This window comes from Eretmochelys imbricata, chromosome 5 (assembly GCF_965152235.1).
Source record: "Eretmochelys imbricata isolate rEreImb1 chromosome 5, rEreImb1.hap1, whole genome shotgun sequence".
Lineage (NCBI taxonomy): Eukaryota > Metazoa > Chordata > Testudines > Cheloniidae > Eretmochelys > Eretmochelys imbricata.
This window is the reverse complement of record NC_135576.1, coordinates 100,475,704-100,502,339: the sequence shown is the minus strand read 5'-3', so window position 1 is coordinate 100,502,339 and position 26,636 is coordinate 100,475,704. Positions and strand designations below refer to the sequence as shown.

At 40.7% G+C, this 26,636-nt stretch overlaps 1 protein-coding gene across 2 annotated transcripts; it reads right to left on the bottom strand.

Annotated features, from left to right (window-relative positions):
- Positions 1-306: 306 nt before the first annotated feature.
- KANK1 (KN motif and ankyrin repeat domains 1) lies at positions 307-26,165 on the bottom strand. Of its 2 annotated transcripts, XM_077816416.1 has the most exons (13): positions 23,883-26,165; positions 21,564-21,578; positions 20,507-20,562; positions 17,785-17,799; positions 17,097-17,211; positions 16,060-16,168; positions 13,987-14,214; positions 11,219-11,306; positions 8,718-8,937; positions 5,843-5,985; positions 5,106-5,306; positions 1,873-1,971; positions 307-960 (listed from the first exon to the last, which is right to left on the bottom strand). In XM_077816416.1, exons 1-13 carry the CDS (start codon positions 26,086-26,088, stop codon positions 898-900), a joined length of 3,558 nt encoding a protein of 1,185 aa, XP_077672542.1. In that variant the 5' UTR covers positions 26,089-26,165; the 3' UTR covers positions 307-897. The 2 variants fall into 2 exon arrangements, with proteins under 2 accessions (XP_077672542.1, XP_077672543.1); XM_077816417.1 differs by lacking the exons at positions 17,785-17,799; positions 20,507-20,562; positions 21,564-21,578 and having other exon boundaries at positions 17,097-17,315; positions 23,871-26,165.
- Between the last annotated feature and the right edge of the window lie 471 nt (positions 26,166-26,636).

Genomic DNA, 26,636 nt, shown 5'->3' with positions numbered 1-26,636 from the left:
CATATGACTAAAGTGAATGTGACAAGGTAACAGCATTCCATAAATATGCACTGAGAACTACTTAATTCCACTATAGAGGAACATACAGCTAATGCCTCTAATTTTATTCTCTGATAAACATTATGTATGGATCCTATGGACACTGACACATAGTTAATAAAAATATGGTGACAATACATGTAATTCTTCATGTAGTTTTTAATTACTAGAGAATATAAAATGTTGAAAATACTGTGCGATTTAATTTTATAGATACAATTATCTTTAATATAAAAGTTATACAATACATCCAACTGGTGACAACTCATTTATTTAGCTAATTTCAGACCTGACAGAGAGCCCTTCTTCTATTCCTAAACCATCAACCCACCAGCCCAAGCTCCAAAGAGCTGACGACATAAGAAATTGCAATTTTTATAATTTTAAAATTAAAAAACTCAAAACCGTATTGGAATGACATTTATGAAAATAATAATTGCCAATAGCTCCATGTAAAGTAAATATAAATATTTTAGAGAACAATTAAAAAGTGCCCTGGAGACTATGACACTTGTCCAAAGGGGGGAAAAACACTCATACCTGTGAAGATAGCTTAAAATTCCTGTTGTACATAATTCAACAGAATAGACTCTACAGCAAAGAGAAACAGGATTTATGCTGTATCCTGCAACGATGGATAGATGACAAAAGAATGGTTCTGGCTATGTTCCTAGCAGACTACTATCTAACTGTATGCTTTCTTCAAGTTTATAGTCTTCTACCTTTAGCACTAGATTCTGCTTTCAATTTGCTGGTGAGTTCAGGCACAAGACAATTACATTCAGTATCTGTCTCTGTAATACAGTAACAATTAGCAGCTTAGAGATGGCATTAAAATTTACAGATATTCGTGCATTACTAATCAAACGTGGCTCTGCGGGTAGGACCAGGAGATGTCTTTCTGCTGAGCCTAGGTGTACTCTAGAAAGGGGAAAGGAAAGAACAGTTAGTTAACTGAATTCAGCTAATTAAATAAAGAGATTAAAACAGACTGCACATGAACCACTGTCCCTTCAGTTTATGAAGGCAGCAATTAAAATTCAACCTATACAGAACAGGTAATGTGTTTTGTTTCAGTCCAGGAGCAGCTATGCTGGCTACATATAGCCTAGTATCTGAAGCAGCACAGTATTATGGGTAGTAAAACATTTAGGAACTGTTTATCATGAAGACAAGTGCAGACTGTAAGAGTTGGTGGATGTTTGCCAGTTTGTCTAGGGTTGCAACAAAACTAGAGCTGGCCTTGCTTTGATGACTTGCTCTGTAATAGGCATCACAATTACGCAAAAGAAACTTTGTACATTGGCCAGTCTACGTGGATCTCTGATTTAACACAGACGATGAATTGTCCTCACCCAGAGAGAAAGGGGTAGGAAGTGTTCTCTCGCCAGGGTCCAGGCTGTCCTGGTCTGTATTGCACTATTTGCTTAAAGGTTGTCTTGTGAATAAACACAGATTGTCCTATCCTGTGCTGCCCACCCAATACCTTTCAGAAGCTAAGTATTTACCAAACAAGAAGTACCCACAAGCTATATGCACTTGTGCGTGCAGTCAGAGGGAGTATATTCACAGACAGATGACCTACATAGCGCTGTCAAAGTTCTTTGTATGCAGTGTTGTTATAGCCATGGTGGTCCCAGGATATGAGAGAGAAGAGGTGGCTGAGGTCACATAAGTTGGTCCTCACCCACCTTGCCTCTCTAAAAAGTTCTTTGCTTAAAGCCTGGCCTCTCCAGACACTGACCACATAATTTTTCCCATGTTTAGTCTCAAGAACAGAGAGATACCATGTAAACTCCGTGTTCAGCGACCTGGAACATTTAACATACTAACCGGTGACTGGGGTTTGGAAAAGTTTACATGAGCATAAAGAAGAACGGCTATGTCCTTGTGTCCCGCTTCCAGAGCTATGGAAAGTGCTGTGCTGCCATCCTTAAAGAATGAAAAGGAAAAAGAAATTAATGTTCATTTGCATTACCAAGCCCCTTAAAAGCTCCTTCAGTCTACAGAGAGTAGAAGTTACTGAAATGAGGCCCTATTGCTCCAACAGCCAGCCTAATTTAGGGTCCTGTTTAATTTCCTTTATTATAATTAAGTGACAACAAGCCTTGTGCTTCTGTTTTATGAGGCAATCCAAGTGCCAGAGGCCTCATAATTTCTCTCAACAAGGGGACTGGATTATAGCTGAGAAAGAATGAGTGTGCCATTATTACAATAACGTTACAAGTAATTCTGTGTAAAACCAGTGATTTCAGGAGATTGGTTTGAATTTGCTTGAGAGAAATTGCATTGTTGGTGGGGAGGGGAAGAGAAGTGAAGGGAGGGATAAAAGTTAATCAGATACAATGAGAATTAGCTGTGTTATAACTCCCATTAAGAGTAAGAGCAGCTGCATTCCTAATTCCAAAAGCACCTGGCTGAGAGTCTACCCACGAATATTGTTCTTTACAGATATTGTTTTCTTGCATCAGAAAATATTTTATTTATTTCAAAATCATTGGGGAACATAAGATTGTACCTTATTTGTGTGTGTGTGTTTACCTGCTTTAACCTTGTAAATAAATCTCTTATTTCTTTTTCTGAGTTAATAAACTGTTAATTAGTTTACAATAGGATTGGCTACAAGTGTCTTTAGTGAGAGATCTAGGGTGCACTGGACCTTGGTAAGTGATTGGTCCTTTGGGACTGTGACTAACCGGAATATTGTTGTGATTTTTGGTGTAAGGGGCCAGCTACCACAGAGGCAGGCTTGTCTGGGTGGCAAGATAGATTGGCATCCCCAAGGCTGCCTATTAAGGCTGATATAGTGCCGGAGCTCACAACCTGTTTGAGGTTCGTGCCCTGGCTCTTGACAGTCTGCCCTAAAAGTGGCACCCACAGTCCTGTGCCATTCCAGACAGCGGGACAGTTGACTCCTTATCTCTGACCCTCTCCTGCACAGCACACAAGTCAGTCAAGAGAAGCTCTCCCTGCCCTGACTCTCCCTCCTGTGGAGCTAGTGTTTGCTTCCCCTCCTGAGGCCAAGCTGTGATGGATGCAGGCATCACTCAGCCGTAGCACCTGCTGACCAGTGATTTTTAGCTCACAGGGCACGAGGGGATTTGCCAATAACAGCGTTCAGCACTGATATCACCAGTGCTCACTAGTGTGCTGTCAGCCTCTTCTTCCCTTGTCCACACAAGTTTCCACTACACCACCAGCATTAAAGCTGGCATCACAGTTAAATGTTTGGGAGGAGCAGACTTGTTAACTATTGCTGTGGCATTTGGTATTAGAGCAGTCAAGACCAACCTAAAGGAAGGTGCAGCCTTGATCTTTGCATGGGCCACCTTTAAGTGAAATGCTTCCTTATCAGGTGGTGAGGAGTGATTGCCATGTTTAATTCTACTGAATGGACGGGGGTGGGGTGGTCAACCACGAGGATATTTGTGCTAAGAGAGGAACACTGGTACATTTGGGGTGTACACAGATTTGTCCTGGAAAAGCAGGAAGTGTTCAGCAAAGTTCCTGAATCATTAGCAGGATGGCACAAATCAATAGCACAGAGCTCATTTCCATAATGGCAGCTGGAAACCAAATTCTTGGTCCTAAAAGGGGACCAGTAGAAATATAATCATTCCTTAAAAATGCCAAAGTACCAAGCAAGGTACTTGCCCATATCAAAGAACTGGAGGTAATTTAATCTCAACAGATCTACAACTGAATGGCTTGTGTAATTGACAGCACCATAGTATCTAAGTCAGGGTTGGTGCCATAGCATCACCTAAATTTTAGGCACCACCAATGTGACCAACAGAATGTTGACAGGCTGCTTAAAATTAGCACCTGTCTCCGGTGGCCCTAGACTGCTTTAAGAAGGGACCTGTTACACCAAGGTAACCTCATTCACATGTCTATCGGTACGTCTATACAGGGAAAAAAGCCTCGAGGAATGGCCATAGCTGTCCTGGGTCAGCTGACTCGGGCTCACGCTGTGGGGCTAAAAATTGCTGTGTAGATGTTTAGACTTGGGCTCAAGCCTGAGATCTGGGACCCTCCGCCCTCGCAGGGTCCCACAGCTCGGGCTCCCAGCCAGAGCCTGAACACCTACCTACACAGTGATTTTTCAGCTTCAGAGCCCAACCCCCACGAGCCGGAGCGAGCAGACTCTGGCCAGGCATGGGTTTTTTATCTCAGTGTAGACATGCCCGATGAGGCCAGCTATTGTACACCACTCACTCTGACGGCAGTAAAACCAACTGACCTTCCTGACTAAGGTTTATGTACTGAAAGTGTTACAACTGTTGTACAGGGAAGTTAAACCCCCAAATTAAAAAAAAAAGCCAGACTGTGTAAGGGTTGAAAGTAAATAACTGGGTGACAGTAATAGCTAGAATCCAAACATACCCTGGAACAATACTGTCACCAAGAACACAACCATAATACTCAGTCAAGACATTCTCAAGTTTTAAAGGATATATTGATCAAATCCTCTATCTCAGGGGTTCTCAGACTTTTGTATTGGTGACCCCTTCACACAGCAAGCCTCTGAGTGTGACCACTCCTTATAAATTAAAAACACTTTTAAACGTATTTAACACCATTATAAATGCTGGAGGCAAAGCAGGGTTTGGGGGTGGATGCTGACAGCTCGTGACCCCCCATGTAATAACCTCATGACCCCTTGAGGGTTGCCAACCCCCAGTTTGAGAACCCCTGCTCTGTCTACTCACACAGGGTGCAGTGATCTTTTCTAACCCAAGAAACATACAAGCATATCATTCTCAGTTGAGCACACATATTGCCTCCTCACCCCCCAACTTGTATGCGTGAAGTTAAGCATCTAAGTTTAGGCACCTTAATAAGGGAGCCCTGATTTTTGGAAGTGCTCAGAAAACCATGTATTTAAAAGAAAAACAATCACAGCATGCACTAAGACTAATAAGATTCTGGCATTTCTATTTTAGGTTGTCAGCCATAAATTTCACATAAGTAGATCTTTGAATCTCTCCATTCAGTAAAAATAAATCAACATTCCAAAAGTTATCTGGTGGAAAGGTAGAGCAGTGTCTGGAAAAGCAACTCACATTGTCCTGTAGGGTGCCATTACATCCGGCTTGAGCCAGCAAGAGCTTTACTATCTCTACATGTCCATGTTCACTAGCACACATCAGAGCAGTAGAGCCCTCATCATCCTGGATATTGACATCTGCACCACAGGCCAGCAGAGCTTTAACCATGTCTATCCGTCCATGACTTACTGCCAGCATCAGAGCAGTTTGGCCGGCCTGAAAGGAAAATCACAGCTGAAGTAACAACCAACCAAGGGCTGGGACTGTCAGACAGCACCTGTTTGAGTCCTCTAGCTCCTACACATGCACATGCATACACTCACTCTCATCTGCAACTGCTGAAAGAAGTCAAAACTATCACAAGAGAAGATCTGCTTTAGGAGAAATGTTGCGGTAACAATATCTCACAAAGTATAAAGAACTATGAGTTCTACAGAGTTTACAAACTTCTCCTGAAATTCAGTTTTGTTTTTCCACACAGTGCCCCAAAAAATTAAAAGGACAGTTGAGGCACTTGAAAAAGAAACATCTTATTTAAAGCTCAGATATTTTTCCATGGCTCCATTTTGTAAACAGGAACCAAAACCATACACACAGATGTCAAGAGGCAGTGACTGGCTGCGTACAGTCCATGCAAACTCTGAACTAATGGAAAGTCACACATCTGCTCTGCGGTTGCAATAAAGGCAACTTTATAGTCAATTTACAAAGCAAAACAGCTTTGAATGGTATCTGAGTGCGACAGTACTGACCTGACTGGCTTTAGCATTCACGTCCCCACAGCCAAAGAGTTCTTCCACTATTCGCATGTCTTTCTCAGCCTCCACAGCTGCAAGAGCAGCCAGCATGATGGGGGTATAGCCAGCCTTGTTCTGATGATTTACATTACAAACATCTGCAGAGGAATGAGATAGTTTCTTTGGAAAGCAGGAATTGTAGTAATGAACTGAATAAATTGCTCTGAGAACGGCCTATTGAATCTGCAGTAGTCGCTCACATAATGAAAGCAATTCAAAGGAAAGCTGAGGAAAAAAGGGTGCTCTTGAACCAAAGAAAAAATCATTCTTCTTCGTTACATGTATGACATACTTGCCACAGAAAGGATACAAAGCAATTAATTTGTCACTGTTGAGGTACTGTTAAACTTTAAAAAATGATGGAAATTTTACAAGAATATTACATACAATACCAGCCTTGGGTTGGAATTTGGGGCAGGCTAGCTGGGTGAGCCTTTATTTCATTTTTGGAATGAGGATTCCCTAAATATAATTAAATTAGTAATTATGGCCAATGAAATTCAAGACCAAAAGGTTTCCCCACAGCACGTTTTCCTTTAGCTACTTATATTGGTGCATTTTAAAGTTTTGCACAAGATACTCTGACTTGTTTTGGAGCTTTAGAAAAGGCTTTCCAGTTAAAAGGTTTCAAGCTCTAACAAATACTTGTCTGGGAACCAATACAGTAAGGCCGCTGAGGAAGTGTCAGGAACTAATAATCTTTTTGTTCCAACCTAATACACCAATCTGTCTTCTATTCCTAAAATTTTTGAGTTCAGTGGGGTTAGTACTCATTTAGAATCCAATAGCTTTCGAATGTGATCATATTTTAATTATCATTTGGAGGGCAAGAGGGGATTTATATAAGGTTTCTGTAAGAGGCTTGAAGTTTCAGCTCCACTGCAGATTTACCACCAGAAAAAAAATTCACAGCAACATCTTCACGTTTCTCCCTGCTTTTCAAACAAAAATGGCATTTGCAAAAGCGATGCAGGAAGAAGAAGCAGGATGGGAAGGTGTCAAAAAATGTATGCATCCATGTCTCAGAGGAGTGGCAGTCAATTATACTAGCTATAACCAGCTACAGAGATCCAGGCTTGCTTTCCAGTGCCAACATGCTGGCCCCCCCCAGTTACCACTGGGGAATTCAGCTGAAAGGATCAAAGATTTTCAAAGGGCAGAAAAATATCTGACCCCTTTTAAGTGCTGCTCTGCTGCAGGTGACAAATGCTACACCTTGTGGTGGTGCTAGCTGAAGCCATTCTTACTTGACTGATCCACCTCAGCATTTAAATGCCTCCTAGGAAGTGCGTTCTCAACTACCCTCCCCGTCTTTATAGCAGGATGGGAGGAGAGGGTCCTGAACCTTGTTTCTGTTGTAACATTGGGTGACAGATTGCAAAAGGTTGAGAGCCACTCTGCGCTATTACAACTCACTCCATCCTTGCCAGCTGGAGATTTTGCACCTATGCACAGAGCTGATTTGGGAAGTTCACTGTTTCATGTGTCTAGTGACCATTCACATACAGTAATTAAAGGAAGAGCTGTCCACACTGACACTTAGGAAGGAATTCTAAACCTTTTAACAGGATGCCTGGCACAACAGTCCTTTTCACATCGCACTAGCCCATAATTGTTGGCATTTCCAATTCCAGTCACTTCATTTAATTACTAATGCAACTACACTGGCTATTGTGGACTGAAAAACAATGGCTTCCCACACAGCAGCAGCATGCTCATGCTACTTTGAGATATTCAGGGAGGTAGGAGAGAAAATTATTTCCAACAGTCTAGAGCTTGCATCAGAACTCAGTCCTGTCACATTCTCCTTCAGTGACTCATTGCTTCCACCCGGCCTGCGTTCAAGCCAGCCTATAGCATTTGAAGTGCTTGTTTTCCTGTCAACGGAGGAGGAAGTCTTTGGTGCTGGATGTGCTGCATTGTTACATTATGTTCATTCTCTAGCTGGTGTTTCTATTTTTGCTGATGAACAATCGTTAGTATAGCACCTTTCCTTTGGGAACCACAAACCAATTTACTAGCATTAATCAAGCCTCTCTACACCCTTTTGAGGTACAGCAGGTAAGTATTATAGCTATTTTACAGAGACAAATTCTGTTCTGTACCTCACTTGGGGCACAGCCCATGTGAGGTGGGGTGGGTTCTGGACTACCCTTACACTATCTACCTTTTGCCAGGGGCCAGCTCTAATTTACAGCAGCCCTAGCTGGGCTGTCCACTGCCTGAACTGCAGCCCAAAGCAGTCACTGTGCCAACTCTCCCTACGACCACTATTTCTTTCCCTCCCCCCCTTACACTGGGCTGGAAAGGGGGCAGTATAGGGCTACATGTGGCAGCCCCACTCTGCTCCTGGGCTAGGGAAACTCTCCCCTGGCTGCTGCAGCACCTTTATAGTCCCCATTTGCCATCAGGGTAGCGCATAGGTGCTGAGGTGGTGGCCAGGCTCAACCCCTAAGTCAGTGGCTAGATTAGCCATTCAGCAAGTCACTGGCAAAATCTGGAATCTAACCTAGGAATTTAGATGCCAGTTGCCTAGTCTAACAACTAGACAACACTGCCTTCTCTTCTGCAAGTTAAGCAAAAACCATCACCCGCAAAGCAAGTCTGGAATCCTTAATTCCCAGTGCTGTTTTAGTGTGAAGTTGCACTGTACTGTTCTAGAATTAAAATTCTGGAGGGATTCTGCTGGAGGAAGCCCAAACCCAGAATTCTGGAGCTGACCGGCAGGATGTTGTTACCTGTGAGGATCACACACCAAAAAAAAAAAAAGAAAAAGAAAAAAAGAAAAAAACAACCCATCCCAAAATCCCCTCAAAAACAGCCAACCTACTTGCATCCAAAAGCAGCTTTACAATCTCAAAGTTAGAGTGTGACACACTGTAATGGAGAGCTGTGTTGCCATTCCCATCTGCCATGTTGATTATGTGTCTGAGGACAGGGGGAGAAAGCTCTTCAAAAGCAGCTATGTAGTCTCCAACCATTGCAGGAACGGCTGACTTTTGACTCGATACGCGAAACCACTCATGCTGGATGGTATTTAAACAAAATCTCTGCCAAAAACAAGACAAAAAGATTTTTAGATGCATGTACTATTTATAGTGTTTTCTGGCCCACAAGGTGGCAGTTCAGGAAACCAAGACTTCTTTAGTCCGATGTGGGAAGAATGTATTCAACTCAAACCCAAGAAATAAAAATTGAATCTTTTCCTCCCACAAATCTCCATGTGAAACTCAGGTTGTTCATTTCTACCTATTTCACCTCATTTCCAGGAAGCTTGCCTGTCTCTCTGGTGGTCCTAAGTTTGACAAATGACTGGCACCAGAATTCATAGGTATCAAGTGTTGACTGATAGGAGCAGGGCTTGCGATGGTAACTCTCTCCTTACATAGTTAACTAAGTGTATATATTAGTCTTGTTTTAGGGAAGCGTACCAGACTGACAGCAATAAAAACTGAAGTTTTTCAAGTGCACAGCTACAGTGCAAGCTTCCCTATATTGCCTCACCACGGTGTCTCCGTCCTAACCTGGAAGGACTCAGATATTTCTCCCTTCTCTCCCTCTCCATTCTCTAGTTCTGGTCTCTCCCAGCTCTACTCCCTTCAGTACAAAGACTCACAGGCAGGGAAACCTACTCTCATCAAGAAATCCCAGGGCAATCAATGGTGTATTCACTCAGTGTGTTTCTTTAGGCCCTTATGCTGCATTAGTATTTGCTGGTGCTGTCCCTGGCACTTGTGTTAGCAGATCTTGAGACAGAACCAGGGCCAGAGATTGTAAGCTTCGTTTATGTCTTGTTTTATTACCTAAGCCATGCCATTATCCTTGATAACATACAACTTTTAGGGTGTAAACTGTTAGTATAGTCCCTTTTGTTTATATAACACCTAGCATATTGTGGGCACTACCAAAGAGAAACAATCAAACAATAATTATTAATACAGAATGCCCTTTAGTGGTACACATAGAAATATTTTCTTATTTTAGAAAGCAGTATGCACCAAAATTTCACCAATATGCTATTTTGTAAATAGCAAATATCAAACTGTGAATAAGGACCATGCTTTCTACATGTGGATGCCTACATTCAGGCACATCATCATATTTAGGCATCTCTGGGAGCTGAGAATGCTCAATACATTGATAAAAGATCATACCACTTATTTAGGTGACTAACTTTGGATGCCCAAGTTTGAACATTTTGCACAAGGTTCATTTCCAACTCATAGATAGAGGGAACTAGAGCTGATTAGACTGGAGTTCTCAATTACAGAGAACCCACTTGTGCTTGTAAACAGTTTGAGCATGAAAAATAATGCACATGTTCAAATTACCCTTGCTGGGCAAAAATAATCACCTGATTATTCCATTATGGACACTTTCAACACCCACTAGGCTTGAAAGTTTGTTCTTTTCATGAAAAACTACCAGAGCAGACAGGACTAATACAGGGATTAAAACTATATGTCACCCAAACATTAACCAACAATGTCAGGCCCAAATCAGAATTAGAAAGACATCAGGTTCGAGACCTTTGGCCTGATTATCAGAGGCGCTGAACACCTGGAAATCAGGAGCTGCAGTGCTTCCCATTACTGGCAGTCAGGCATTTGATTATTGTATTTCACACCTCCTCCAATTATAAAGCTGTAGTTGTAAGTACAGAACACAATTTCACATTATATTTACAGCAATCTACATTAATTCATCTTCAGAAAACCCTCACAAAATGCACAAAGATGATGGAGGTAATTTCCATATTTAACAAGTGACATTATTTCTTTAAGATAATATTAGCACAGCAACCTCATTCTGCTTGTTTGTACTATATTAAGAATATTTTCACAAGTGAGAAAGAAACAGCACGTACTTCTACGTTTGGAAAGAGGCAGAGCACATTCCACATCAGAACATACTCTGTACTTTTGTAATCAAAAGGAATGCTAACTCCCAATGCCATATATTTTCCCACAGGAGTGTGGTTACCAGATCCACATCCAAACTTGCCAGCCACATTAGCACAGCACTTTCTAAAATATAAGTGGAATGCACTAATGCAATGAAACTGCCCTTTAATAAGTAATACTATTTTTATGTGCTTGTCTTTTGGATGAATACATTTCTGGCATGAAGTAGTATGGATGGGTTGGTTGACAAAAGTCTTCTGATGTGGGACCAGAAATGACATTCGGAGACTGTCTAAAGACAGTCTTTATTCTGCCCAACTATTTAATTTACAGTCCTGAAAACAGGAAGTTACCCTGACTTGTGCTAAAAGAGACTGAATAAGTGAGAAACCTTCAGAGTAGTGACTTTACACTGGAGTGGGCTTACCATTTCTTTGCTGGCTAAGGCCTTCGGATCATCTATGTTGCTTTTAAGTAGATTACATGCAGACAACATCTTTTCACTTAATTCGTATCTGCGGAGCAAAACCAAAATAAAAAGGCATTTGTAAATTAGTTCCTCTTGATTTAAATGGTTTCCCTTGTAACTTTTCAAAAAGCTACAAAGGAGCAAATGGTTCCATCCCTGCCACAAATGCTGAAATGTGGAATCCATTCTGGCAGCAGTTTTAAGTGCGAAAAGAAGAACAGGCTGCACCATTGCCCTTCAACAACAGAACAAAAAGTAGGTTGCCCAGATGTACCTAGCAGGATAATTAGTACTAATAAAGGTGAGCAACATCTAACTCCTGAGTTTTAGATGCACTTACCCTTTATATAAAATGCCAATTACATTCTGTACTGTCAGAGGTAACGGTTACCAGCATTAAAAGGAAATAGAACTAATGGGGGAGAAGCAATGTAAGCTCTGGCTCCTTGCCTTTTCTCATTACACCCCAGATGCCAGGAACACCCTTGCTAATCCCTGTTCAACATGTGATTTCACTCTACTCCTTCGAATCCCTGTTACTTTTCCATCACTGACCTCCTCCCCATCCCTTATTATTGACATGGTTCCCAAACTGCAATATATTTATTTTAAAATCAAAAGAAGAACTAAAAGATGTGAATGTAGCAACTGGGGTTGAATTGCCCAGGTTGCTGATCGCATGCTGGTCTGTGGAAAATGGCCTGTATTTTTGCACGGTCTGAGAGACCAGCGACAATTTCAAGCAATAGCCTTTTATGAAGCACTAGGGATAGAAGACACATCCACGGGAAAGTTAGGGGTTTTAGCTTTTCAGTGATATAAAGCAGTTTTTCCTAGCTTTGGTACCTCATGTGAAATCAGATGTTAAAAAAAAAAAAATCACACTTTGGTTATGCCTCTGCACACCTACTGCATCCTGTGCTCGTAGGATAGCACCTGGGGCTCTGATCTAGACAGTCCAATCCGGTTAAAAAAAAAAAAAAAGACTTATCTTATACACTTCACCACTGTAACCTTCCTCCTTCTTCATTCACCTTTTATCATCCCTTGCTACGTATTAAATCGAAATTCAAATGCAAATGCAAGTTCCTTGCAGAATAGACCTGTTATTTTTATTTTGTCTGTAAAATGTCACACCTACCTCTGGCACTGTATAAATAAAATAGAGAAGACTTTAAAAGTCATCGTCTAAACACATGTATATTAAAAACCCTTAATTATTTATAGTAGTGGTGCATACTTGTTATTTAGCAGGAGATAAATACACATATGTTTTGCTATTAAGTTTTATCACCATTGAAATACCACAGCTGAATAACTATTATCTAACGGGCTTGTTTACATGGAACAGCAACACAGCTTACGGGATGATGTGATTTCTAAAGCGCGCTAATGTGCTGCTTACTAATGGGCCCAGGTAGCCCTGCTGGTGAGCACTAAAAGTTCCCAACTGTGCTTCAGGGTAGTGCTGTTTCAAACAGCACTATGTTACAGTGCACTAGGGTACTTTAGTGCACGCCAGCAGGGTCTGCACAGACCAATTAATGCACAATACACTAGAATGCTTTAGAAATCACAGCCCCGTAGGATACATTGGGCTTGTCTACATAGAGCAGCACAGTGGCCATTATGATGCCACTTATTTATTTTTACAAGTGCACTTTTACCATTTTACATTTTAGCAAACCTTGTGTGTTAAATGGGTATTTTATCTTGGTTCAGATGTAAGACCACTCTCTCTATTCTTACAGTACTTGTTATGTAGGAGGCAGCAACCCACAACACAGTACTGTCTGCCACGTACGGAAAGGGTAAGTATTGCTTGTCCAATGCGATCTTACCTAGCTCATCACCAGTCAACCTTATTAAAAAGAAGCTTGATAGTGGTATGCTGTATAATGCATGACGGAAGCTTTAATTTACATGGTCTGGGGCTTGATCCACTTGACACACCACACCCCGCCAGTGCATCATCCTGGCAGTTGAAATCAGCTGAGGCATTTCTGATGACAGGCTCAAGTTCAAGACTAGTATGGATGAGTGGTAAGTGTTCGGTTTGTTGACCTGCAGGGCATGGTGCAATATTTATATGTTTTCTCAGGCTTTATTCTGATGAGGTGGTTAGGAAAGTGTTATTCTTTTTTGTTTTTAAATATGAGTGCCATTGGTCATCAGGGGATGGCCTGTACTGACTATAAATAACCTGGACCTAGTTATAAACAGACTATTTTAAATTGGATATGGGGCGAGCATGTATATTATAAGAATATAGTCAATTGAAAACAATGGAAGTGGCAAAAAACTATAGTCCTCTGATATGTTCTTACTATTCACAGAGAATCCTCTTACCATAACAATCCCTTTCTTCTGGTCAGTGAAGATTACCATCCCTGGCTACGTTTTTAGCAAGCATATGCAGATAAATTTGGGAGAAGTTTAGTATTTACATATTGGGATCCCGCTGAATATAGTATTCAAAGAGTTGAATGGAGAACAGTGAAGAATACATGATCAGGAAGAGGCGTACTCAAAACAAGCCTAAAATTACAGTTTTTAAAAGATAGTCTCCATTGACCTAGTGACACAGGAAGTGGGTAGCATGCCAGTAAGAGTCTAGGTTTGTGCTTTCCAGAACATAGTAATTAGCAATGATGAGGATGTACTACTGAAAATAAAAAGGCCCGCTCTATGCAGTATTATATATTAAACAGGGAAATATACCACACCTCTCTCTGATTTCAACCTTCTCAGGCTCACTCTCTTGAGCCTGCACCTCCTCATCCACACCAACACACCCAACATCTTCAGCATTAAGCTCATGATGTCCTCCTTCCATCTTATGCAGGCTGTACCTCTCCTCCTGGTGAGAATACTCATCGCCTTCACCCTCATCATCTGACTCTGAGGAAGAACTCTCTTCTGAACTAGACTCGTCACTCGATGTGGTTTCATACCTAGATGGCAATCGGGAGTTGTAGAAATAGTCCATGAAAGATTTCATTCAGTGACATTTGATATTGATCAATGCCAGATTAAACTAATACTTTGCACATGTATATTACTATCCATTGGTATCCAAAGAACTTCAAAGCCTTTTACAAGTATTAATCAAACATCAAAACAACTTTCTGAGGTAGAGACCATTCCCATTTTAGATAGATGGGGGAATGCAGATGCAAAGAAATTAAGTGGCTTGACAAAAGGTTGCACAGTAAGGCCCCAATTCAGGAAAGCAATTAAGCACATGCTTAACTTTAATTATGTGCTTATGTCCCATGACACATTCTTAGTGTTTTGCTGAGAAGATATGCTCTCCTGCACTGGGGCCTTAGCTTAGGACCTGAAATAGCAATTCAGAATGACGCCAGCCAGTGATACAACTTCTGAAGATAATTCTAATCATACACAGAAAAACTGAAATAATAGAAAAATGTTAGTAAGACATCCAGTATTAGATTACTGGGTAATTCTTCATTATCTCAAGAGAATGAAGCAGCTGATTAGATTTGATCATTACATTCTTTGATAGTCAAAAGTGAGGATAAAAGTCTTCCAAAGATTTTTAGAATACGTATTTAAGAGTTGATGCCTAAATAAATCTCTGCTAAACGATATTCTCTCTCTGACACTTCAACCATTACATTCACATTGTTCCATGACTGAGACTGTGCAATGCAACTAGTAGGAGAAAAAAGAGAGAATCATCCCTTTTAACAGTAGAAACCTTCTTACAACCCCAAATATTACCTGAGCCACTCAAATGAAAGACAAACTACTCCTGCTTAGAGAGGAATTTATTGCCCTGGGCTTCTCCACTTCCATCCTTTCCCCCTGCCAAGCTAATATTACCTAAGACCAGAAGCAATCTCCCCCCACCCCCCACACACGTTTTTTTGCGGTGCTATGATGATGGGGAACTTTTGTCTTTTTAGATTAAAAATAAATAGGGGTTAGACCATTTTGACGCTGATTCTAATGAATTACCTGATCTACTGAGTTTTTAAAGAACACATGTGATGCTCAGTGATTGTTTACACATACATTCTCACATCTACAGAAATAGGTGAAATCTCACCCCCACTGCAATGACAAAACTCTAACTACAACGGGGTCAGAATTTTGCCCAATATATACAATAGTAAGTAATTGTTTAATGTGTAGGTAAGATGTTCAGGCTTTACTTTTCAATTTCCTTTTAAAGTATTTGGTTTTTTCTTTAACAAAAAAGCATTTAAAAAGACAATGATGTGCCTATTTGAAAGTTCCTTCTTTAACTGATAAGTTGATGTAACATTCTGAAATTGATAACATTTTAAAATGGAAAGATTTTTAAACTAAAATTTGCTTTTCACTACTTATGTTTACTTTAGTCAATTTCACTTCTTGATCTTATACAGACAGCACAATACTGCAATATCTTGATTGTCCACACTTTATTAAAACTGTATGTGTTGAAAAACAATTCAATTGAAATTAGAAGTGTTCCCATGGGTCTTTGTTTGCTTGGTATTAAGTTTTTTAAAAGCTTATGTATACAAAAACTTAGCTTTGGGACCATGTGTGACATGGTAGCTTCCATAAAAACAAAAAAACCACAGAAATGAAAGATCTCAATAAGATCATCCCAGACAAAAATTTCATTTCTCTCCCCCTCTAATTCATACCCTTCAGGATTGCTCTCAAAATTCTGAGAGAATTGCTGTACCACTATGTACACTTCCCTCGTTTTGTCCTGGGAAAAGGAAGAAAAGTGTTTTGATTGAATAGTCAGATATTTTTGAAAACAGGATTCCTCTTACCCTCCATTTATACCGACAAATTGCAGGTTCTTCTTTGCACCATTCAAATCCTTTTCCCCATCCCTTTTCTTCATGATGGACTTCAGTGTACTTTCATTATTTGCACATACTGTTGGAGAGAGTGCCAAACACATGCATCAGTACAAGTTTTGCACCATCTTTGGGTGTAACTGCTTGTTTTAGATCATCTTAAAACAAACAGCTCTTTATTTAATCTGTAGATTTAAGGTGGATTTGTCTTATTCCTTCTATATACGGAGCCACTGGCACATTAAAGTTACAAACAAACTATTGTTGTTTGTGTGCAGGAAACACAAACACAAAAAGCTATCCAGAAAATCAGGTCCAGAAGCAGAAAACTGAAAGATAAGGTTATCTAAGGGGGTGGGTTTTTTTGCTTGATGGCAACCTGGAGACAGATACATTTTTACTGTTTTGTTGCCGGTGTCAATTTTCTAACCATTGAAACTGGTTAATTTAGTCTGTCAATAAAATCCTAATTCTTGGTGCCAAATGACAAGTACTTGAGTGCCAACACTGAAGTTGCCAATTGGTTGGAACAGAAGGTTAGATATATAACATCTATGCACAGGAAATATGTTTGACAAGTACTCATTTAACTGGGGAGGGGGTGAGGTTTATTTAGATTGGTGAATTTAACTTTAAATATTCATTGAAGTAAGTCAACTTATCAGTTTAAAGTTAAACACACTATGATTACAAAATATATATATACACCAGGCATTAAAGGGTAGCAAATGTTAAGCCACATTTATCTCTTATTAGATTTTGTCTGATAAGTCATTAACAAACTGCACTCAACCATTTTACAATACACTGTAACCTACCATTTAAAAATTAAATATTGACTGGACATGATAGCACTCACAATGTCCCTCACCTTCACTTCTGTTTCTTCTGGAAATATTCCTCCTACCTCTATAATTATACATGAGGAGCCATGTGATTTATTCCAACTGTGTTTGAATATTAAAGACAATTAGCATTAACAGAGCTATGTCTCTGCAGATAGTTACCATAGAGGCCAGACGCAAGCTGGTCATCTGTTAGATTAATTGGAGGTATTGCACTGTCTTGAGAAGACAAGGATTTCTTTCCCCATCCTCTTTCTACTGTGGCAATCATCTTCTCCTCTCGGATGGTCCCAGCCTCCTGTTCAAATTTCAGTGTCCGGGAGCTAGAAGTCAAGCATGCACTAGGAAGCTGACCATGCGGGATGTACTCCAGATCAGCATCTGTCAGCAAAGAGGGTGAACATTATTAGTACTGAGAAGTCAAACCAAAATTACTGCTTAGTACCAGTAGGGAAACTATCATGCTGCACCACTGAATAAATTGTACGCTATATTGCTCAGTGATAAAAATCCATTAGAAAAAAGAAAAAAGAGTATGATGATTTTTACAAGTTTAAAAATTAATCAGTTCAAAGGATTTGTTTCCCTCTTTCAAAGTACACAATACAAAGACAACTACTGAGATCCAGGCAGTAAAGGGCCATCATTGAGGCAAGTGTTTCTGGGGGTATGCATGCTCGTGCACCTTTTCCCTTCCATAAACCCTGGATTTACTCCATTCCTTACTTCCAGGATTTCTCGCTCAGCCAGAGCTGCTGTCAGGTTGTAATCCCTGTCCCCCAGATCTGTGGCAATAACTACCACAGCTGCTCCTTTGCCAGAGCTCTCAGCATCATGCTCACTCTCCTACCTGCTCTGAAGTCTGCTCCTACGTGATCAGGGTCATATCTGAAAGGAATTTTTACAGGGAATGACAGTGTCCAGGAAAGCAATTCAGAAGTTAAATTTCCATATTTCTCTGGCTTCCAGTAACCCTGAGAGTTCTGTTCCTTGTCTAGTTGTCTAGGTACTACAGCCTTTTTCCACCTGCCAAATTCATTTCTGGAGAGTGCAATTATAACCACCACATTAGGCTCTGGTGAGCTGGTTCAAGTCAAATTACCACAAATGTCCAGAAGTTTAACTGGCCTAGAGAAAAGGGTATCTGACATGACCCCATTTCTCCTCCCAGGTTAACAGGGTAGTCTGTATGTTATTTTTCTCTTTTGCAATCTGGAACCTCTCATGTACCCCTCTGCAGTCTAAACATGGAATCCACACTAGTGTGATGGGGCTGGAAAGGCTGCAACACCAAAGCATGCTCTGTCTGCAGTGGTGCTGGTTTTTTCCATATATCTCCACTTAAGTAAACTGTTCAGCAATACAAAAGAGAGGATGTGTTTTTATCTATTCTAACACTGCCATCTCTTCACCGAGAAAGCAATACAATTCCAATTCCTTCCCCATTATAAAGAATTTTTGCCTTCAGTAATTAAACAGGGTTTCAAAAACGTATCTAAAATCCACTAGTCCAAGGACTAAAGGATACCAGTCAGAGAGAAAAATACTTGTCCTTCCATACACCCAAAGTTCATTTCCCCACAAAGTTATGAAGCCTGTATTTATAGAAGAGAGCTGTACTGTTTATGACACTACATTTAACAGTTGCATAGTGTCACTTGACTGTCTATTAGTCAGCTTTTAAAAATATACCTGACTACATCTTCCTTCCTTGTGTTGTCTTTCCTCCCTGGCTTCACTCCACTTTTTCTTTTTCCTATAATAGCATATGACGTTTGTACAGCCCCTAGCGTAATGGGCTCCTAGGCAGCATGACAGCAATAATAATAATAAATAATAATAATAGTGAAATATCAGTTTGTGGCCGTTTCTTCTCTTGTTTTCTGCTCACTGTCCTACCTCAGAGTCTCCTAGCTGCTCTGAAGTCTCTCTACTCTAACCTCTCAATCAGCCCCCATTTTTGAGTCACAGAAATATCTGCAGATTAAAGAATATGGCATGGCTCCAGTTTATACATAGTTCATACTTGGAAGAATGCTTTGTTACCATAAGGACTAGAAAAGTTATATTTTATTTTCAATAAAGGCTTATATTCTGCAAAAGTTAATGGTACTCCTCTGGGTAGCTTCCTACCAAGTCTGGGTGAGTGGATTTTTCAAGCCCACATGAATACCAATGAATAACCACCATGCACATGCAAGGTGCCAGTCTAGCTGAAACAGCAATACAAGCTGAATGAAATGTTGGGAGAGGATTCAAACAATCTGATGGCCCCAGGTGCAAGGAATTAACCCTCCAGAAATGTTCTGCACACACCAACTGAAACGGTCATCCTTACAAACAAAATCAAACCTTCTGCATAAAGTCCTTTCGTATCCCAAATTTTCACTGTATGGCTTCAACAATTAACGTAACATAGGGCATTTCCTGGTGTTCAGTGACTGGGTGGGTTAACATCACTTCTCATCAGCTGGTCCTGATGACCTTAGAAGTGGCCAGCAGAGAGGTCATTACTGCTTAAAAACATCCAGTTGTTTTGCTACCAAACTCCCCTCTCCTCAAAACTAACACAAACTTTATCCAACCCCTTGGCTGAAAGAAAACAATCCCCCTCCCCCACTTTGGAGTAGTGAAAGTTCCAGTGCATGTGTAACAAACAGGATTTTAAATTACTCAGGTGTTTGCGTTAATTCCTGAAGAGGTTGTCTTAGGAACACGTTTTATTTGGACAGGTGCTCCATGGACTGACAAGGCACCACGGAAGTGGTTAGTGAGTGGTTTGTGAAATGAGGGGTTTATGAGCTCAATAGAAAGTCAGAGAAGTGGGTGACAACATATAATCTCAGCAACACTGGGTCATAGACTGTCAGCTTTTCAGAAAGAATGTGTGATATATATAGCATACAGCCCCCATTTCTCCTTCTTCTAGTCCTCTCTTCTCCCAACCCCATCTCTCCCCTCACTGCAGTGAGGGACAGGGGCTACTGGAGGGACCATGAGAGAAGAGTAGTTTTGAACAGTGTCACCTGGATGCGCTGTAGCACTTCATTTCAGGGTAGTATTCCCACCCTGCGGCATGCTGTGCTACCAGCAGGGCCAGGCCAGGCCAAATAGGGGTGTTTGTCATGGAGCAGGAGAGGAACCATGGCCCACAATCCCATACTGAACTCAGATGCTGCAGCAGGATTTGGGATCCATGTCACAGTAAGAAAATATGTGTGATTTTGGTCCCACTATGTGTGAGATTCAAAATGGCTGGTGGGGCTGTTGCAGAAAGTTTTCTGGTCCTGGTTTGAGATGGCTGGGAGCTGGGTGTGGATGGCCTGGCTACTCCTCCCCCTCACAGTGCTCAACTCCAGAGGCTGGGAAGATCTGCTTCAAGGAGACTATGGAGACAGGTCCACAGCCTTTTGGCATGCCTCTTCCTCCGCCCTGGAACGGAGGGCTGTGTGGGTAGGGATAGGGATGGAACAGCAGGAACAGGGAGGGAGAAAGGGGAAGAAAGAAAGTTGATCTTTGCCTCCACTTCCAGAATTTCTCTCCTCCCCACCCCACAAACAAAGCAAAACCACCACTGATACAACGAAACCCAAAAGGCTTCCCCCACATTCCTCACAGGTGAGAAATACTGCCTTTTGGTCAGGATGTTATTTGGGGCACGGGTAGCTTCAAGTGAGTTAGAAGAATCCTAGTCAACCTCCAGCACTTTAAAAGGAGGAATATGAAAGCATTTGAGAGTGAAGACTAAGTTATAATGGTATATGACAGTGCTTTTGTCTAGAAAGCGCTCACAGGTGTGGGTCCTTTTTCTGGAGTTTCCAATTTAATCAGCTGGGAACTCGCTTGTGACACAGACTTGGTTTAGTTGACAAAACTGGAAAGGGAAAGCCATTGGTATTCTTGTGCAAATTTGCTCTGAAAAGTGAGACTCTACCGTTAGTAGGCTGGGTTCTGTATTTACTGGCTGGCAGTGAGTTACATGGCAAATGTGCCAAGTTTACTTTACACCTCCCCTCCAAACTACTAGCCCTTCAAACTCAACTTGGGATCTGAGAGACAAGCTGGATTCTTTCCATCTTGCACATCATATCTATGAATCTATGAATCATCACCAATAATACAGGTTCTAGCAATCAAATTATGCCTTTAGTGACACACCACAGCCTATAATGGATTTGCACAGGTGTAGTTGATTGGAACTTGATGAACAAGTCTGTTGTTGATGGGCAAGGAGGAACAGAACCCAACTCACCTCTCAGCAATGCTGATTCTGGAAGGCAATAAGAATAAGCACTAGTAACTTTAGCCCCTTTTCAGAGTAAACCTGCACTTTAAGAGGTTATTCATTGTATCACTCATGCCAGAGCATTGGAGGAACATTCATAATTTCTTTATTACCTCATGCATACATTGGAGATACAGTTTAGCATCACAAGACCAATTGTCATGTTATTTTAAAATATACTTTTAAACCATTACCCACTTCAAGATAAGAGTTTGAATCAAACCAAACAGCCACGCGTGATGGATTTATATTGTTAACATACTAGGCCAAATGCAGCCCAGGCACAAACAGATATATGGCGAGACGCATCCTTTTACAGGGTTGACTTTAGCTCAAGTTTAGACAATGATCTCCTATTTCTAATTTTGTTTTAACTCTGGTCCCTCTATTTTAAGAGGCTACTTTCCATTATTAGACCAGTTAATGAGACTGGTACATAAAAACTAGAAGAAAATGCAGGTCCCTTGAAGTGAAGATGCTGGAGCATAAAATAATGCTTCTGAAAAGCAGCCGATCAGCTTATATAAGAAAGATTTTCTTCATTAAAAAATGGGTGAAGTCAAGTTAAAGTCACTATTAAAGTTGCTGCTGAATGTCAAATCAAAGTATCATCTGATGCTGTGCGTGGCAGAAAAGGTCATTCCAAAGCTCTTTTTTCTCTGGCTTAGGAGACTTGATCAGTTAGGTTAAAGCTTTACTATAGCTAAACTGAACCTGTATTTTCTTGGAAAATGGGAATCCACCCAAATTAGATATTTATAAATGTTCCCGTTACCATGGGAGCTGAACTCAGAGTAAATTCATTGCGCTGAACATCATGCGTCATGGTGAAGTGGAGGAACTGAGGGATTTACCAAATTCACTCTAATAGACAGAGCTGCTCAGCAAGTTCAGATATTGTACACAATCTGTACACAGATTTTTGCCAGGAAAAATCATTTACAATAGAAGCAATTTTTTAAAGTTAATACACAACTAGATTTAAAGTTGATGATGACCTCCTAACCTAATTACACAACAGTTAAAATTATCAGAGACAAATTCATAGCTCAAAACCTGTGCAAAGATGTAGTATGTAATTCTGACCAGGAATGTGATTGATCACATTCATAAAGACTTTACTCTATGCTCTCAGTGCTAAAGATAATGGCATTACAAGCTCAAACAAAATTTTTCCTAAATATTTTTGGGAAGAATGTGAAATATAAAGCCTAGTAAAAATGCTTTTATTAGAAGATAATCCACCACTCTACATGTGCCTAGATAGTTTCTAGGTTCTTCAGACTAAATGTCTGACATCATATATTAAAAGTGAGGGATAGAGTGGCAGATTAACAGTTTGTTAAAATTCTGGTTGACATTTTTAAGTGCCATTTTAATGCCTGTTGGATATTCTTATTATAGTACCATTACCTTTATGAAGTCATATGTATAATGTGTACATTATAAAGATAATAGTGTAAATAAAATATTATGTTGTATGGATATAGACAGGATATAGTATATTTTCTTTATCGCAGCGTAAATGTTGCCTACTGCTGTACTGTAGTAAATTAAAAGTTTTAATAGATGATTCCAATTAATGCATAAGAGGAAAAATATTAGATTTACGCAGCTGTCTTTACAAATCTACAAGAAGAAATTTATTTAAGATAGTAAATAAACTATAAAAGCTTCATTTAGCAGTGTGCTAGATAATCACTATTAAATAGACTTTTTTATTACAGTAATTTTTCCTACTCAGTATCTAGGAGACTGATATTCACGTCTATTTGGACAAATTTCCTATCTTTCTAGTAGACTGTTTATTTTTACTATTTCATTGTGGGAAGAGTGCATTGTGCAGAAGTTATTGTTGGTTGGTGATCTCATAACAATCTCTAAGAAGCCAACTATTATGAATTCAGTAGTACGTAGCTGGCATTCACAGACATAAAGTTGTTAGAAAAATATCTAGTTACATTTTTGTAGGTGACACTATGCTTTAAAGTTGTGAGCAGAGGTACAAAAGAATTTTTAAAAAAATTCCCTAAGTTAATTACGCAAATTCTAAAATAAACAGGACACCAAGAAAAAAAAATATTTAAGCCTCTCCCGAGCACCACTAAAATCCGAGTAGTCAATATTACTTATGCCTTGTAAATGTGCTGCTGTAACTGGAGACTATTACAAACACTTACTGAAACACAGTTGTTCTTGTTACTAAATATTCCTTACTGACCCATTGGTAGTCAACGCTAACAGAGTGGGGAACAGTACCTAACAGTGTTCTAATTGGGAGACAAGAAGATGAATGGAGAATGTGGAAGCAAAACCACCAACCTTTGAGAAAGAGGCTGAAGATGCCTCATCATCAGCTAGAATATTCAACTTATAAAAGATGAATGTGACTTAGGAGAAAGTCAAACATGCCTTGCCATAGTTTTAAAAAGCTGCACTCTGCCATTAAAGAGGGACAGGGGAGCAAAAACTATGTTAATCTGAATAATCTTAAATTATAAAAATGGATAAATATTCCAAGTTAAATTCTGTCACATCACCCAATCACCGGATGTTTTATCTATCTATCTATCTATCTATCATTTCTACCAAGCTCAGCACTATTCTTCTCCACCTTCTGAGAGTGACAGGAATGCACACAGTCAACATACCTGGGGTAGCACTTTTGTCCATACACTGTTTCTGGATATCTAAGTTCCGCAGCTCTTCAGTGCTTGCATATTTCATGACAGAGTTGATGGACGAAAGGGTGTTTATGAGCTGAGAATTCAGAGACTCAATCTGTGAGTGAGGCTCTCCAAAAGCTTCTGCTAGTTCACTGTAGTTTTCAGCTAGCAGCATCTGTTGTTCCTGCAGCAGCTTCTGTACTCGCTCAATGTAGTGATCCAAGCCAGTCCTCATTTCAGGTGGAGGGAGAGGACTTTCCACTAAAATGCTCACAGGTTCATACACAGGCTCATCCCCAACACCAATGCTTCTGGTACTGGCTGACACAACAGACAATGGCGGGGGACCACACGCAATATTTCTCATTTTAAGACCAACTAGATAGTTCTCATGAACGTTTATCTGCCCTACTCCACAGTCCTTGGTCTTTATCACAGAGGTCTTTTCAAAGCTAGAGTCACAAGAAAGCAAAGTTCCCACTCCAATGGATCGAGTTTTGGCAGATATGTTTACGTCCTTTACCCGACCATCTCCCACTGCTACAGTCCGCATTTCGACATTCACAGTGTTAGTCTGTTTATCGTAAGTGCTCAAAGTGGTGTTTGTGCTGGAATCCATCAGTGAAGCTGTTTCTGTATTGGTGAACTGGTTCACCATTGCCAGTACAGTACTGGTCTGCTGGGTAGCTGTCTGAGGCACGGCCATAACTGCAGATTCTACTGTGCAAACAACCTCTGTGTTTGTGCTGCGGGACAAACACTCCTTTAGCGGACAAACAGTCACATTCACTGAACAGTCTCCACAACCTATCGATCGTACTTCCTTGATTTCCGCTTTTGTCTTGCAGAGACTCAAATTATCCACAGACTCCTCTGTGTTGATGCCAGTTTCACAAACACTCATTTCTGTGCCCACATTCTTGTCACACATCTCAGTAGATCTCCCAATGCATTGGTCACACATGTCTGCTCTCTCCTTCACAAGCCACCGATTCATTAGCAGTTCTGGACCCACAGCTGTACTCTGCAGATTAGGCCTGCAGGAGATTCCAATATCTCTCATTTGTAGATGGTTCCCCACACAGGAGTCAGCAACATCCACATGATCTCCTACCATTTGGTCTCTTGTTTGTACTACAGCTTCCACCATTCTGCTGAAAACCAGAGGTTGAGCCATCAATGCTTTATCCACTTTTTTCCTAGATCCAGCTGCCTGCAGCTCTTGTTTTAATTTGGTCATTTCCCTATCATGAGTAGTTTCTTTTAACTGAACCTCCAATCTGTAGATCTTCCCCTTTAGGGCTTCAATGGTCTGTTGCTGAAGCTCTATTTCTTTGTCAGCTTCTGTGGTGATGCCAAGCATCATCTCTGTCACCCCAACTCCAGAATCTCTAGTTTCTTTCTCTGTTCCCACTGCTACCTCCGTGCATGGTCGGGAAGACCTGTTATATATAACCACATCATTCATATTTTCATCAGCACCCACAGCAACCGACCTGCTTTCTTTTGTTAGATTTTCTCTGTTCATCCGAAGATTAGATGGGATTTCATAGTTGCTGTCCTGAATTTTTCTCTCCAATGCTTGCATTTCAAAAGTCAACTGCCTAAACTCCTCTGTCCTCTGTGAGTTCTGCTCCACGTCTTCCTCACAGTCTATATATAATTCACCTCCTCTTCTGACCTGAGACAGATGTCCCCATTGCTCTGCATTTCCCGCACTATAAGATCGCTTTCTGAAGCCATAAGTGTCATTTTGATTGGGTATTCTTTGGCTTTTGCGTTCCGCCATCATCTGTCTTTTCTCTTCCTGTAATACTGAAATCTTGACCTGGAGCACAGGAATAGTTTTGACTTGTTCCTCAAGCTCCTTGAGGCGTTTGAGGGCAACTGCCATTTGTTCCCTGATATGCTGCAGATGCACGGGGCTCACATTGGTCACAGGGGTCGATATTCCTGAACTCAATGGGCTATGACGGATGGAGCTGCCCAAAGAGGAAGCAAGATAGACATTATAGTCTCCATTACCCTGGTACCCATTTTGAAGCTGTTGAGACATCTGATTGTGCCCACTAGATCCTACAAAGGAAGGAAGGGAGCTTGCTGAGCCCAGGCCTCCAAAGCTGGAAATCCTGGGCCTGCGGACATCCCCTGGAGTCACCTGCATTATAACCTTCTCCTGTTCCAGTCTTCTCCGGGTTTCCATGAGAGTTTTTGTTACATGAAGATTGTGCCTAGGAAGCTGTGGTGAAGGAGGGGGAAGCTGTCTGCTCTCGGGAATGGTTAAGACGGTAGGAGAGGCTTCAAAGGAAATTGATGGCCTTGCAGTGACAGACAATGCTACTTGATTCCTTGCTGCAAAGGAGGACTGCTTATTCTCATCACTGTTTGATGAAGAGAGAGACTCTGTTGAGGTCCACCCACTGTATTGGCCACTGGCGTTCTTGGTACCTGTAAAAGTTGGTACTAGTTTCCTCTTCTTCTGGATATTTAATTTCTTAATCGTGTTTCCCTTTTGTATATCATCCACATACTTGAGAAAATCCAAGTCTAACTGGTAGCCGTAAGGAGTTTCCACAAAATAGGGAGCTTTATGTTCTTTGTCATCGTCTCCACTCAGAACACCTTCCTCTTTTTCTGTAGGGAAAAAACCCAAAATCAATACATTTAAAATAAAATAAAACAAGCTACTTCTGGCTAAACTATACAGCGGAAAAGCAAAAGATAATTACACTCTACTCGTAGCACAGACTA

What these genes read in the sequence shown, in the direction of transcription:
- KANK1 (XM_077816417.1), bottom strand. Translation starts at nt 26,088, where the DNA reads ATGGAAACCCGGAGAAGACTGGAACAGGAGAAGGTTATAATGCAGGTG. An exon ending in CCTTAGCCAGCAAAGAAATG is followed by an intron (nt 8,938 to 11,218) that starts GTAAGCCCACTC and finishes TGTTTTTGGCAG; the next exon opens with AGATTTTGTTTAAATACCAT. An exon ending in AAAGCTGCTTTTGGATGCAA is followed by an intron (nt 5,986 to 8,717) that starts GTAGGTTGGCTG and finishes ATTCCTCTGCAG; the next exon opens with ATGTTTGTAATGTAAATCAT.